General features: G+C 29.6%; 3 protein-coding genes across 5 annotated transcripts in view; all 3 read left to right on the top strand.

The window, feature by feature from the left end:
• Nucleotides 1-1693: 1693 nt before the first annotated feature.
• LOC115242832 (probable elongation factor 1-delta) overlaps nt 1694-15651 on the top strand; it is a 62175-nt gene continuing 48217 nt past the window's right edge. Inside the window, exons 1-3 of one of the 3 annotated variants that reach the window (XM_029819374.1) lie at nt 1694-1910; nt 4819-4965; nt 5946-6305. In XM_029819374.1, coding sequence (XP_029675234.1) covers nt 4858-4965; nt 5946-6305 — 468 coding nt within the window. In that variant the 5' untranslated portion in view covers nt 1694-1910; nt 4819-4857. Of the gene's footprint in view, nt 1911-4818; nt 4966-5843; nt 6306-15651 lie in introns of all 3 variants that reach the window. The other 2 variants (XM_029819373.1, XM_029819375.1) reach the window with 2 other exon arrangements.
• Nucleotides 1921-4693, top strand: LOC115242834 (protein artemis). The gene is made up of 2 exons (XM_029819376.1): nt 1921-2240; nt 3365-4693. The coding sequence occupies exon 2, from the start codon at nt 3386-3388 to the stop codon at nt 4535-4537; it is 1152 nt and encodes a 383-aa protein (XP_029675236.1). The 5' UTR covers nt 1921-2240; nt 3365-3385; the 3' UTR covers nt 4538-4693.
• On the top strand, nt 12744-13784 carry LOC115242835 (UPF0518 protein GK23746-like). The gene is made up of 2 exons (XM_029819377.1): nt 12744-13236; nt 13385-13784. Exons 1-2 carry the CDS (start codon nt 12784-12786, stop codon nt 13613-13615), a joined length of 684 nt encoding a protein of 227 aa, XP_029675237.1. The 5' UTR covers nt 12744-12783; the 3' UTR covers nt 13616-13784.

Here is a 15651-nt window from a genome sequence, read left to right as displayed (position 1 = left end):
GCAGATTTTGTTTACTTACTATATATTAGGTGTACAAATAAGTTTCCGCCGTTTTTTATCAAAAATTGGGCATTTATTGTAAAAGAATATATTATTCTGATAAAAAATCACTAATGTTTTAAGGTTATGTTATTGACTGATGTCCAATCTTACGATAAGGACGTTTTACATCTGACAATTTTAACCATAACTTACTGGTGGCGCCAACTTTTGTCAAACGGCGGAAACTTATTTGTACACCTAATATTGCAATAGAAAGTTTATTTATAATAAGAAATTAATGTCAACAAATATAAAGTATTAATTATTGTAAAAAAATAATAAAATTGTATTTTACAACCATTATTTTAAATAAAAAAAATTGCTTTTTTTCATGTTTTATTTTACTTTATTTATTTCACTTCATTTGTATTATTGATAAATATAGCGAACAGGGGACCCAGCCCCAATGACCTTGACCTTGACATATGTTAAAAAGTTATTAACAAACAAAAATTTGTGAAAATCAAGATTTATACATAGTCTGACTATGAAAAACTGGATATTTAAGTTAGTTTACAGAAATAGTCCTACGTATACTACACATATAAACTGAAATAAACACAAGTTTTTACATATATAGGGTGTTCAAAAATAAAAGGTAAATATAGCGAAAAGGGGACCCAGCCCCAATGATCTTGACCTTGATATATGTTGTTAAGGGTATATTTCTGAGTAACTTTTTCTTCTAATTTAATCGTCGCTCGTTGCTTATTAAAAAGTTATTAACAAAAAAAGTTAAAAATGTACCAAAGTACATGCATAGCCAGGAAGCACGCGCGCGCACTCACACACACACACACGGAGGGTGCAAGGGGGGCCCCCCTCCCGCACCCACCCCACCGGTAGAATATATTGATAAATTGGTAATGATTATATAAAATAAAATTTTGTGAATATACATATATTAATCTTCATAACTATCCAATTTTATATTTTAATATAAATAGATATTATAAAAAATTAAAATTGTATGACAAAAAATACTTTTTATTTACTTTGAAACGTTAATTTTTTTTAAATTGTGTTACATTTTAATTAACATATTTAAAAATCAGCGGGAAGAGATGAAAAATGGCGGACCAATCAAAAGTGGCCTTTTCAGCTGCGGTCGGAAAGACGATAGAAATGCTTCGAAACGTTTGACCAATCAGGGCAAAGAGAGTAAAGATTTCTTTATTCTAATTGGTTAATGCAATGCTTCGAAGCATCTCTAGCGTCTTCTCGACCGCAGCCTTCGTAGTCAGTCTCTGATTACAATGGTCTAGTTTCCACCGAAGTATTAATTCGCACTTAGTGCGGCGTAGGACCACGGTGGAAACATCCCATTGGGTAGAGTTCAACTTTAAGTAGAACGCAAGGGGCACGAAACAGAGTATGTCCTTTTCTACGTGCATATTTACCCCCACTCCTTAAATAAAGGCAAACGCTCGGTCTAGATATACTATGTCTATGATCGACTCTGACCCGATTCGAACCCTCGATGGAAACACACAATGGGCTGTGTTCCGATTCCCCACCCGAGTGCACCCAATATTATAGTATATGTGACATATACTATAATACCGGGTGCACCCGGGTGGGGAATCGGAACACAGCTATGGGTGCGTTCAGGAGACACAACTATTGAGTAGTAATCGAACGTGATTGGTTCTTACTTCTAGGACCAACAAATCAACGTCGACAAGACGATGCTCAACGGTTGTGTCTCCTGAACGCGCCCAAAGTGACCCTACTGTCTCTAACTTTTCTTTGCTGAATACAATCAATGCTTTTAATTGCTTTCCTATTTCCGTCAGCACACTTGGCAACGTTTCCTTTGCTGCATTCAGCTAACAGAGAATTATTGCGCCAATTTGACGTAATTCAAGGTATACCTAAAAATATTTAATTCGTTTCCAATCTTTCCTTGGTTTGTGCTAACATACACTGGCTAATATCACTACAAAAAAAATATATAAATTTACGAATATTAACTTGCAGTTCTCGATATATTGCACATGGTACAGATCGAGGTGAAATAATGTACAGTACGTCTAAGTTTTGAGGAACTGTCGGTTTGTCGAATCCAAAATATCAGTTTATCGTTTTAATTAACCGAATGGCTATAAAATTATACATATATATATAAATAAATATTTAATTCTAGTAAGTTTCCAAAAATTCTGGCACTTCTATAGAATCACTGGTTGTTTTTTGAGGTAAAATGTATATATCTTTTTATGTAATTACTTATTTTATAAAATCACTAATAATTTTATAACAATTGTGAATTGATTAATGCTAGTTCATTGCTTTCACTATATATAATATTGTCATTTTATTCAAATATAATTATAGAAATAGCTGTTTTAAGAAAATTTGGGATTTTTTGTAAAATACCTAATATATAGTATCTCAAAAAACAAATTTATTTTGATACTGTACAGTCAAGTTTACAAGAAAAATATACAATTAAAGATCTTTATTTATATAACATCACATTTTACACACAACACTTGGTATTACTTATTGTTAGTTTGGATCGATTACAAAAATAATTAAAATTATTACTCAACACTATAAAAAGAATTATGACTTGTAAAAATTAATTTTTTTTTTAAGATTAAGAAATTGGTTGTATAGATAAAGTACACATGCACAGAGTTATAATATAATCAATATATTCTTAAACTTAAATATAGTATCAGACTGCAGTGAAGATAAGAATTTGATCAATAATGATAAAAAAATCTTTGCTTCTTTTTGTTGTAATTGATTAAATTTTAATCTTCAATCTTGTGTGAATACATAATCTCATATTGATTTTAATACATTATTAATATAACAATTTATTTGAAAGATAATTTATTAGGGAGATGTGTGTCAAATTTTCATAACAATATTACAAATTTTGAAATATAGGAAATTAGAATAGAATTCTATACAAAATTTATATGTGGCTAAATTGAAAAATTATATAAATAAAAAAATAATTACAAATTAATAACATACTTAGGAGTTTATGTTGATCTACACAATCTAATTTTACTATATAGTATATAGCAGTATCATATATGTATATATAGTGCATACATACACACACATCCTCATCACTTTAAAAAAACAAAAAAAGTTTCTGCTAATATACTACATTGTGAATATAGAATATGATATTTAATATTGTTGGTCTGTAATATTAAAAAAAAAAAAATTGAAAGATTTTAAAGTAATTTTTCTCAGAAAAAAAATATTTTACAAGAATATAAATAATTAAGTATGATAAATGTAAATTTATCTAATATGCTTGCATAGGGTTGGTTGATGCCTGGTTTCTTCATTACAGGTATTCTTTTTATGCATCAGAATGTCAACGTTTTTCGGACTTATCGAAGAAATACCAGGCATCTCAGTGGATCGTTTTGAAAAGAATTCAAACTCCTCTGCATATTTTCTTAGTCATTGTCACACTGATCATATGCAAGGGTTGGATGATGAATTTTTCAAATGTTTGCAACAATGCAATAAATATTTTTATTGCAGTTGTATTAGTAAAACTTTCTTAAAAGCTAAATATCGCTACACAGAAAGTTGTGTAAAAGATATTGCTCTTGATAAGAAAGTCCTTGTAGAATATAAAAACAAAGATAATGATAAAAATACTGATATTCTTTTTGTAACATGTATTTCTGCTGGACATTGCCCTGGCTCTGTAATGTTTCTTTTTGAGACTGATAAATTAGTATTATATACTGGAGATTTCAGAATTAATCCAAAAGATTTTGCAAAGATAGCACCATTACATTCATGCAAAAATTTCAATATGTATCCAAAAAAGTTAGCAAAGATGTATTTAGATACAACATTCTTAGATCCTAATTTTGTCTTTTTCCCAACAAGAGAAGAAAGTATAAATGTAATGTGTAAAGTTGTCAAAGAATGGCTAGAGAAAAGTTCAGGAAATGTTGTTGTTTTGGAATGTTCTGCTTTGTATGGCTCTGAGTTTCTTTATGTGGAGCTATCAAAATTTTTGAAAACATGTATTCATATTAAGAATTTTGTGTACAAGAATTATAATTGTATCTCAAGTATAGCAGATTATGTCACGGATAATCCACTGGCTACACGTATACATGCATGTATGAATAAGTTTGACCGTTCAGGTTTAAAATGTCGTAGTGACATCTTAGAAAAGAACATCCTAACTATTGTACCATCTGTATTAAAGTGGAAGGGGAAAGACACAAGTGTAATCGGAGAATGGGATAATACTAGAGAAAGGACGTTTAATGTATGTTATTCTGCACATGCATCTTTTGACGAACTTAAGAAGTTTCTACAATATTTCAAGCCAGAAGAAATACATCCCTGTGTTTGTTCAGAAGAACTAAAACATAGGATATATTATTTGCTAAGTGAAATTAAAAGCAAAACTAAAACAAAAGGAAGTGATGGAATTAATAATCATGAAAAATATACATTACAAGTCCTTAAGCATGAAGTTATAAATAAATTGTAAATTAAGTATTATTATATATATATTCCGATAATTTTTTCTAACGATTGTGTTAATCTTTAATAATTTTAATAATTTTGTGTTATGACAGATAATATATTGTTATATTATACTCAAATGATTTTGTATTTTTACATAATAAATATATATGAACATTTTATTAATTTATATCTTTATTCTCTTTTAAACTGATTCTTAAGCACAAAATATAAAGAATGATTTGAAGAATATTTTTGTTATGCAAATTAGACTTTTTTTTTATGCTGCTTTCATCTTATTTGCAGAAATTCATAGCATTTTGCTTCAAAAAATAGACCAAAACAATGGCAACTGCTACATTGGCAACTGCTGCACTGGCTAAGGAAAAGGTATGGTTTGATAAGCCATCCTACGATAAAGCAGAACGACAATATTTTGAAAAAATGGCTAAGGTAAGAAATACTTATACTTATCTATTACTTAGTTAAATAGATTATGACACAGAATGAGATAAAGTAATAATATTTGAATGTTCTGTGTATATACATGCATTTGTATGTATACGTATTATATATTCTCAAAAGATATAAACAAACAGAGGAAATTTCTTAGTATGTTATCTGAAATTGTAGTTATATATTAAAGACGGATTTAAAGAATCACTGAATTTACTAAATGATGTTTGTATGTATACATGTTATTTGAAATAAATTATAATTTTTTCCAAATTCAATATAATTACAAATTTAAAAAATAACTTTTTTATTTATATTTTGGAAAGTATATTTATAATTCTTTTATCAAGTAAATTAACTCTTAAATTTACTAGTCCTAATCATAGCATTTATAAAGAGAGGCAGCTAATATTGTCGTCCTCTTACATTTGCAGCATATTTGTATTATACTATCTATAAGTATTAATATTTACTAACACATTTATATTTCTAACACACGGGAATATCTGGTATTAACAAAATTATCTTTACTGCCTACTCATGCTTTTATTCATGCTTGTTGGGAAAAGTTCTATACAATGAAAATGTGAAATGCTTCCTTGATTCCATATCTCACAAACTTATCTCTACATTTTTCTAACATAAAACCATCTGATAAAATAATAATGATAGTATATATGTAATACTTATATATGTCCTATTTGAACATTACATAGTACATAAATATTTAGTTATCAACCATACACACACACAGTACATAGTACATATTACATATATATTGATTGTATAAAAAAAAGAGAAAGATTTTATTTTTACTTCTTATGTTATTGAATATATTAGTATATATCTGCATAGCTTGGACTATATATTTCAAGGTAATGTCTCATAAAATTGTGAGAACCTGCACGCTTAAGATTGACAGTTCTATAACTGACATGTGTCAAGATGTAATCAATACTAACACATTGAAATTTAAGGCTGAAAAATTCAAAGACAACAAGCTAGCTGTCGAGAACGAATTAAACATGAAACGTTCTAAATGTCAAAGAAGAAATATAAAAGCTAATAAACAAACTGTAGATGTATGTAACATGCAGAATAAGGAAAATATAATAAAAACAAGCGAAAAATTCGATAACGCAAAAGATACCGCGAAGGAAAAAGAGATCACTTTCCCGAGCGACATTTCTATAAGGTATAACGCGAAAGAAACTAAAGAAAAAAAAAACAAAGAAGATACAAAAAATAGAAATAGGGGAAGTAAAGGAAACAATATCAGAGGAAATAAAGAAACTGTAATGCCATTCACAAGGAATAAAGAACAATATTCTGATCAGGTACATGTTTTAATGCATAATTCGTTGATTATTATAGTATTTAGTGTATATCGATATAGAGATAATTGTACTCGGCTGACGTTAATTTAATTTTCCACGCCATTTTTTTCTTTTTTTTCTTTTACAGAAAAAATTTATTATATTTTTCAATCAGAAGAATGGCATTTTTGTTTCTTTGTTTTATTTTATATTTTAATTTTGTGTATTGAGGATTTTTCTCTCTTTATATGTATAATAATACCTTAGTAAAATGTGCCAGCATCATATCTGCAGTATGACAACAAATTTAATCATGATTTTATAGCAGATTCCTATCCACTGTATTCGCAATTGCTTATTTTCTACCAGCATAAACTGTTGGCATAGTGTGAACGCAAAAAATGCAACAAAAATTAAGCATTGCCATCATACCGTGTCGGTAAAAATGTAACTAATATTAAACGAAGTCTGTTATATCAATTATTAATGGTAAAAATGTATTAAAAATGAATAAATTTTACTATCACAATGGGATAGCAGATAGCATAAATTGAGAATAGCCTCCTCTCACAAAGTGGCGACAAAATGCGGCGAAAACAAAACATATTTGGTAAACACAATTATATTAATATATAAATATAACAAAACTAAATGTTACAAGTATTATTACATAAATGTTATCGGTAAGTCGTCAATTACTTGTAGTTTTCCAGCTATAAATATAGTATTTAATGTGTAACATATATGTTATATCGCGTAATTATTTTCTATATAATATAAATGATTGAGGTATACTTAAATAATTAATAAAATAATAACATTTTAACAATCAATTTAATATTTTGAATCCTCTGTTGGAATTGTATCAGAATTTAAAGCAATAAAAATAAATACTGCACATTTTTAATCTTTTTAGCCTCATTTTGCAGTCTTTATATTTGCCAGTGATAGAAACTTTAGGAGGAACTATATATGTATAGCGGTAACCAAAAGAACTATAACACGATATAATATATCTTATATTGTTGTGTTTTGCCATTATTTCATCACCTTCTTTTTCGTAAATTATAATGGCACCGACGAATGCTCAAACGGCCAGCAATTGATGAAGAGTTTATATCTTCTTCATCTTTTATGATTTATATTCGACAGTTAAAATTAAGGCAAGTCCGATTTTATTGTCATCAACTGATTGAAAGAGTGAGAGAGTTAAGAAAGTGTACGCTTGGATCTCCTTAAGAGAACCCTATTTTTTTGACTTGTTCTCAAAACAAATAAGTAAAAGAAAGAGGTAAATAAAAAAGGAAATGAATATTATAGGAAAAATAAGTAAGTGGATAGAGTAAAAGAAGGATTATGAGAAATATCGGGAAAAGTCTAGATCTGGATTTTACAAGATCTGAGAAAAAAATGTATTGCCAGAACAATCCCGAAGAAAGATTTAATGAGCAATTCTGACGTATTAAACGGGAGTGATATTTCGATCTTTTTCAGCGAGTTTATTAAAGATTTTCTGAGATGGGTGAAGTTAGCCCCCCAATATTAGAAATAATTAAGTTTTTTTACATGATTCGATTGCATATTGTTTGCACATGATTGCACATTTTTTATTTTTGTTTGCACACCTCTAAAAAAAAAAGAATTTTGGGAGGGCCAACTTCACATTAGTCCCCCAATTTTTACAAAAATAATTACCAATGAATCTAATCGATAGATTTTCGTTTGCACATTTCAAAACAGTTTGAATTTTTGTTTGCACATCTCTAGAAAAAGAGTTATTCACAAAAAACTTTTGAAGGAGCCAACCTTACAGGAGCTCCCCAATTTTTATAAAAATGGTTTTCAATCAATCTAATCGATAGATTTTCGCTTGCACATCTCTAGAAAAAGTTATTTAAAAAAAATCTTTGGAAGGGGCTAACTTCACATTCAAAACAATTCAAATCTCGCGAAAATCTTTAGCTTAATCCATAGATTTTCTTTTGCATATTTCAAAACAATTTGAATTTTTGTTTGCACATCTCTATAAAAAGGGTTAAACAAAAAAAAAATAAAACTGGGAGGCTAAAAAAACTTTTTTATAAAAAGCTTTTTTATAACCTTTTCAGAAGGTATGCAAACAACAATTCAAACTGTTTTGAAATGTGCAAACGAAAATCTATGGATTAAGCTTATTACGAAAAGATTTTCATGAAATTTGAATTATTTTGAATGTAAATTAACCTCTTAGTTATTTTTTTAAGTAACTTTTTCTAGAGATGTGCAAACGAAAATTCAAACAGTTTTCAAATGTGCAAACGAAAATTATCGATTAGGTTGATTGAAAACCATTTTTATAAAAGTTGGGGGGGCTAACGTAAGATTGGTCCCTTCAAAAGCTTTTTGTGAATAACTTTTTCTAGAGATGTGCAAACAAAAATTCAAACTGTTTTGAAATGTGCAAAAACGAAAATCTATCGATTAGGTTCATTGGAAATTATTTTTGCGAAAATTGGGGGGCTAATGTGAAGTTGGCACCCCCAAAATTCTTTTTTGAATAACTTTTTTACTAGAGATGTGCAAACAAAAATAAAAAATGTGCAATCATGTGCAAACAATATGCAATCGAATCATGTAAAAAACCTAATTATTTCTAATATTGGGGAGCTAATTTCATTCATCTGATTTTCTGTTCGTTAAAAAAGGACATATTCAGAGAAAGTGATTTTGAAGCGGGGCTCCGTAAAGACTTCTTGGATTTGGAACCAGATTGCAATTCAATTATGTACCAGTTGAATAATATTTAATTTAAAGCACTCCGATTCTGCGTCAGATTTAGAAGAATCACTCCTACTAATGTTTATCAGTTGAAGCCGAAGAGAGTCCGCTTAAAATGAGATTTTCTTATCTTCCCCTCCAAATACATTCTTAAAATGTTCTCTTTAGACAACCCACAGTGGATAAACTATACTGCCTCCAATGGTATGCACGGTTTCCGCAAAAGAGATCCATCGGACTATTTTCTATTACAAATCGTTCTATGTCTACTCGAAATATAAGCGACTGATCGCTAATCTTGTTTATATTCAGTCTACTCCATTGATTATTGAGCCCTTATTTCTTTTATATAAAAATTACACTCTTTTGAAGTTGATAATATTAGAAACTCTCCCATCCCTTAATTGGTTTTTTTCTGATTTATATGATCAATTCCTACAGGATCGTATTCCCTTTTTTACAGATGCTTCCAAGACTGATTCAGATATATACGTTGAATTTGTCATTTACTCTCCCTCTCTTAATATATAATTACTTCATAAAATGTATTCTGCCGCTTTTATCTTCCAGCGAAAACCTCGCGATTCTTCATTCTCTGGAATACATTTTCGTTTATTCTATTCAGAAATCCGTCATCTTCACAAACTTTTTTAGTGTGGCTAATAAACATTAGTGGGAGTGATTCTTCTGAATCCCAAGCAGAATTGGAGTGCTTTAAATTAAATATTATCCAACTGGTACATAATTGAATGAATGTTATAAGAGAATACTAATCATCCATATTCTATGAGTCTCTAATAAGGGCTTTATAGATATTTAATAAAAGGCGAGGATAAACTTTCCACCAAGTACCCTTAACATTCCCAAAATATTGAGTAATTTAGAGCAACGATTAACATATGCTTCTCTCCCAGAGAAGCGGAAATGCCTAAAAATTTGCATGAAGAGGAGAAATTTATGTTAATGTGATTAACTTTGATGGAATAGGAAAGCGGATCAATACGTTTCCTTGTGAAAATGAACGAGGATTTAGAAGGAGAAGTCCGCGAATTGAATTACTCGCAATCTTTATCAATATGTTTTGTTTTTTTAAATTTAGATATGTATAAATATTTTGAAAGATGGAGCTTGAAATCCATCTTTGTGGTACCCTTTTTTAAAGGAGTGAAATTCTCCAGATAACTCCCCGTTAATGGAAAATTGAATTTTTTTTAAATGAATAAGATTATAAATAAATTGACACAGTATCGGGGGGAGTCCAATGTCTTCTAGATCCTCTGTTAGGATTTTAGGTATTACATCATCGAAGGAAAGATCTAGGAAAAGACAAGCCATAACGGCCCCTCGAACAAAACTAGTATAATAATTTTCGTAATAAGAGCAGATATCCTGGCACGATCTGAACTTTCTGAGACCAAACTGAGTAACAGGAAGCTTATGGTTATGTTCCAGCCATCAATCTAGTTTAAGAGCAATTAGTTTTTCGAGAAGTTTAAGACAGCAAGAAGTGAGAAAAATTGAACAATATTTTCTTGGGGTAGTTTTAGGTATCAGGAAGTCTAGAGAATGTTTCCACGATTCCGAAAAAAACTCTGAAGAGAATATTTGATTGAAAGTGGAGAATAGTAATAAGTGATACTTATGCGAGCAACACTTAGCACATCTACGGTCTTGAACCTTGCGACGGGACTAAAAGTCTCTTCAAAGTCCATTTCTTGTTTCTGAGAGTAATCTTTAGCGACAAGTCATCTTGTAACGATCGATAGTTCCATCTGTTTTCAACTTGGTTCGTAAAATCCAGCGATTTCCCACAATTTTTTCACCGATTGGCAGATCTACGAGATCGAAGACTTTATTTTTCAGTAAAGAATGCATTTCATTATCCATTGCATGGCGCAATTGTGCGGATTTCAATGCTTTTTGAATATCCGGGATTTTTTTAGCAACACAAACATAATCATTTGAATATTTTGGTTTTATCTTTACTCTCTTAAATTTTTCCGTCAATTCTGAATCTTTTGAATCTTTATTATTACTTCCAAGAGATACATTTTCTGCATCTACGATATTGTCCTCGTCATTAGCATTCTCAACTCCTTCAGCATCTGATGTCTCATTTGTTCCATCATCTATTTCAAGAGTAGCAACTTAGAAGAAACAGGTTTTTCGTCTTCAGTATCTACATCATCAGTAAAATATTTTGTCGATTACACATTCGGCTTCTTAGGTTCGAATACTACATTGCATGACGTAATTACTTTACCAGTGAACATACGATAACCATCTTCTTCCTCACGATAACCTATTAAAATTCTTTTTGGAGACCATTCTTGTTGTTTCTGGTTCGATATGTGTACATAACATATAGATTCAAATCTCTGAAATGATAATTTGACATAATCCCTTTTGAAACCATAATTCAATGGGTGCTTTCTCGTCAACTGCTAATGGACGTACGATTGATAATATGGCACACAGTGTTTACTGCCTCTGCCCACTCTTTTGAAAGTTTACCTGCACATAGACCGTGCACTCCCCACCAAAGTTTGCATTTCCCTTTCCGCTCCTCCGTTTTGTTCAGGCATGTATGGCATTACGGTCCTCATATTGATGCCCCATCTACTTAGAATCTTCTTTACATTACAATTAACAAATTCCGTTCTATCACACATTAAACTTTTTATGATGTGACCAGCTATTTTTGCCTCAGCAAGAAATGTTTCGAGACATTTTGCAACTCCAGATTTATGTTTCAAAAAGAACACTCGACGAAATGTTGAAGTCATCTTTGAAAAGTACAAAGTAATGTGATCCGCCGATTGACTCATTTTCCATAAGTCCACAAACGTTTTTGCTATCAGTATTTAATATTGATAAACTATGCTGCACTCTTGCGGCGTTTTTGTTATGACATAAAAGCATATCATATACTTGATTTCTGCTATTTCTCGACCACTGCTATCAGATAATGACAGACCCTGCTCGATATTTGCTATATATTTGTTGGCATGACATAATAATGCTCGATTTTTCTTGCATTTCTACCGTCATATTATATTGACAAGCTGTACTGTCGGCATTTGAGTTTAATGAGGTAAAAAACAAAATTTGTTGTAAAATCATGATTGAATTTGCTGGCACACTACTAGTATTTTGCTATCTGGGTACATGCACAACTGTCAAAGAACCTTGTATATCTAGTGATTATGTTATGGTAATGTCTCAATTTCTAATTGATTATGTATTCTCAATTTCTCCAAGAGTACATATTTGTTAAAATAAATGATATAAAAAATTCATAACTACTATTTCGAAAAAGTCTCAATATTAGGTATAAGAATATGCAATAGAAAATTTGAATTTTAATTCAAATATTCTAAAATAACGTTGAAATGATCTTGATATCTGTACCTAAGATCAAACTTAGTTATCATTTTATATTCTTCTTGAAATCAAGCAACTGTTCTTTAAACACTATTTAAAAAATTTATTAAAACATTCCACAATTTGTTTTTTAATTATTCACTTGAATCGATAATCGATAAATAACACTGTTCAACAAAAAATGACTTTTTTTTCGAACACCGGAACCGGGCTACCCGTTTCTTATAGGTTTTTGAACGCTGAACACGAATCCGGTTGTAAAATTGCTCTATCACGTCAGAATTTTGAGAAATTTGCAATTAAAGTTGCTTTAGATAAAAAGGAATCTGATAGCTGTATAGACGATTCAGCTACAACCATGAATTCGCTCATGTCGCTAGGAGAGAGTAGCGGTTATGAAAGCTTTGCATTTAAAGGATCGCCGGAGTCAACGCCGGACAATGAAACAAACGAAGATCATTTGAATGAACACGAAGAAATGCATATCGTAATTAAGAAGGATATTAATGATATTGTTGGACATAATTTTATAAAATCGAATCCTTTGACAACTGAAAAAACGTCATTGAGTAAATCTAATAAGAGTAATACTTCGTATCGACAAGATATATTTAATGGACAGCCAAACGTCGGCATATTTTTAGACGTAGTTTTACGAAAGCTTGAATGTATGACTAGTAATAACTTGTATGTCAATTTACATCTCACAGGTCTTATTAGTAGACTGGCGATATATCCGCAACCTTTATTGCAATCCTTTCTGCTGAATCATTCTCTTGTGTTTCAACCTAGCATCAGATCCTTGTTTCAGGTATATATTTATCGATTACAATTCCAAACAATAATTGCTGCAAACAGTTGTATATTTTTTTAAAAGAACATTGTTATTATCTAGATAATTATTACCAATTACATTGTAATTAAATTAAGATAACATCTGCTAATTTATTATATTACAGGTGCTTGCATCATTAAAGCACAAAATAGATCAATTTCTCTCAAAACACAATAATATAGATTTATTGGTTGAACAAGCAAGATTATTTCTGATTAGTCGAGAAGACAAGCTAGTAAATGCGAGAAAAAATGTATTAGAAGCTGCTGCTCAATCCTCATCTGTTAAAAAGCATTCTCTGACTAGTGAATCATTCTCAAGAGGTATTGTCTATCTATTCGTGAATAGTGAATAGTAGAGAATAATAAATTTTTAAATTAAATATATACACATATTTTTCTTTCTCTATTATGATTTAAAAACACGTTCAACTTTTAAAGCTTCTAATCTCATATTATTATGTAATCATATGAGTTTTTGAAATACATTGAAATAAATATGATTCGTGAATAAAAAAAAATAAATGTAAATCTCGATCACAATTACACTGTTCAACAAAAAATGATTTTTTTTCGAACACTGGAACCGGACTACTCCTTTCTTATAGGTTTTTGGACGCTGAACACGATCCAGTTGTGAAATTGCTCCATCACGTCAGAATTTTGAGAAATTTGCAATTAAAGTTGCAAAAAGGGCTATTTTCACGAACTTCGTCATATTATAACTACAATATGTGACGTGCTGGAGAAGTTTTATTACAGTCAAAATAAAATATGTTGTTAGGACTTTCAACCCTCAAAAGAAATTTTTGGTGTCGGTTATGGTTAATAAGATATTCATGGTTAAATATGGGGTGTATTGCAGAAGTTAGCTATGACTCAGGTCATTGACAATTTACCAAAAGCTTTCAATTATTACTTAAACTTAAGAGTTTTTTAGATCGCTGAATACAAATCCAATGTCAAAATTGTCAAATTCAAAATGGTGGACTCAAATGTTCAGATTGCAATCTAAATATTTTTTAAGGTTTGGCATCCGCCATATTGAGTCCACCATTTTGAATTTGACAATTTTGACATTGAATTCGTATTCAGCGATCTAAAAAACTCTTACGTTTAAATAAATATAATTGAAAGGTATCTGGTAAATCCTCAATGACCTAAGTCACAGCTAACTTCTGCAATATATCCCATATTTAACCATAGATATCTTATTAACCATAACTGACACCAAAAATTCCTTTTGAGGGTTGAAAGTCCTAACAACATACTTTATTTTGATTGTAATAAAACTTCTCCAACACGTCACATATTGTAGTTATAATATGACAAAGTTCGTGAAAATAGCCCTTTTTGTAACTTTAGTTGCGAATTTCTCAAAATTCTGACGTGATGGAGCAATTTCACAATCGGATTCGTGTTCAGCGTCCAAAAATCTATAAGAAACGGGTAGTTCCGTCCCGGTGTTTTTTTTTTGTTGAACTGTGTAATCAATTATAGTACTTTGGTCTACATATTTGTAGTAATATTTTGCTAAAATTTAAACATTTCATTGCGTTTTCTAACATTGTCTGCTTTTAAAGAGCTTACTTAAATAGTTATAAAACAAATTGTGTTATTGAATTATTATTGACCTTATTTGATTATTAATAACAATTAATGATTATTTATATTTGATTATTACTAAAATATTTATAAAGATATACTCTAAATATCTTTTCTTTTTTTTTTTTTTTGGTAGGCAATGTTTAGTATTTTTTGTATGCTTATACATATAATAATATAATATTTATTGTTAATAAATGAAGTTAATTGTATGTTTATTCATAATTAATTTCTTTAATATCAATCGTAATTAATTTCTTTAATATCTTAATTCAATAATTATCTTGTATTTTTTTGTGAAAACACATTAATAAGACTATACTTTTTTATTTTAATTGTGTTTGTATATATATTTAATCTTTTGGTTTTTATAGAGAAGAAAATATACACACTATCGTATTTTGGTATTAAAAAATATGATGCTGCTCTTCTTAATATTCTTACTAATTTGATATCTTATTGCACAACGTGTATCTCCACATATATTACAGCTTAAAAAGTTTCTATTCAGAATTATATACATTTAATCAGTCAAAATATATATGATTAAATTTAACATATATAGGGTGTATCATAAGGTAAAAAAAAATGCCAAGTTCACGCGCCCGCTCAAAACACATTGTTGTATAATATAAAAAAATATTACTTTATATTTTTATAATGTATTTTTTATTGGTTATATATTTATTACTTTTTCTACAAAAATAATGATATCAGAAAATTGCGTCAATTGAAAATAGAAATTATGCATTGTATAGAAAATTTAGTTCTTTCATTATTATGTTTT

The sequence above is a fragment of the Formica exsecta genome, unplaced genomic scaffold (assembly GCF_003651465.1).
Source record: "Formica exsecta isolate Colony F162 unplaced genomic scaffold, ASM365146v1 scaffold646, whole genome shotgun sequence".
NCBI classification, from domain to species: domain Eukaryota; kingdom Metazoa; phylum Arthropoda; class Insecta; order Hymenoptera; family Formicidae; genus Formica; species Formica exsecta.
This window is presented reverse-complemented; position numbering and strand designations above follow the sequence as displayed.

Excerpts from the sequence above, each read along its gene's own strand:
- LOC115242835 (XM_029819377.1), top strand. The coding sequence starts at position 12,784 with ATGAATTCGCTCATGTCGCTAGGAGAGAGTAGCGGTTATGAAAGCTTT. Across the intron at positions 13,237-13,384 it reads GCATCAGATCCTTGTTTCAG|GTGCTTGCATCATTAAAGCA; the intron begins GTATATATTTAT and ends ATTATATTACAG.
- LOC115242834 (XM_029819376.1), top strand. The coding sequence starts at position 3,386 with ATGTCAACGTTTTTCGGACTTATCGAAGAAATACCAGGCATCTCAGTG.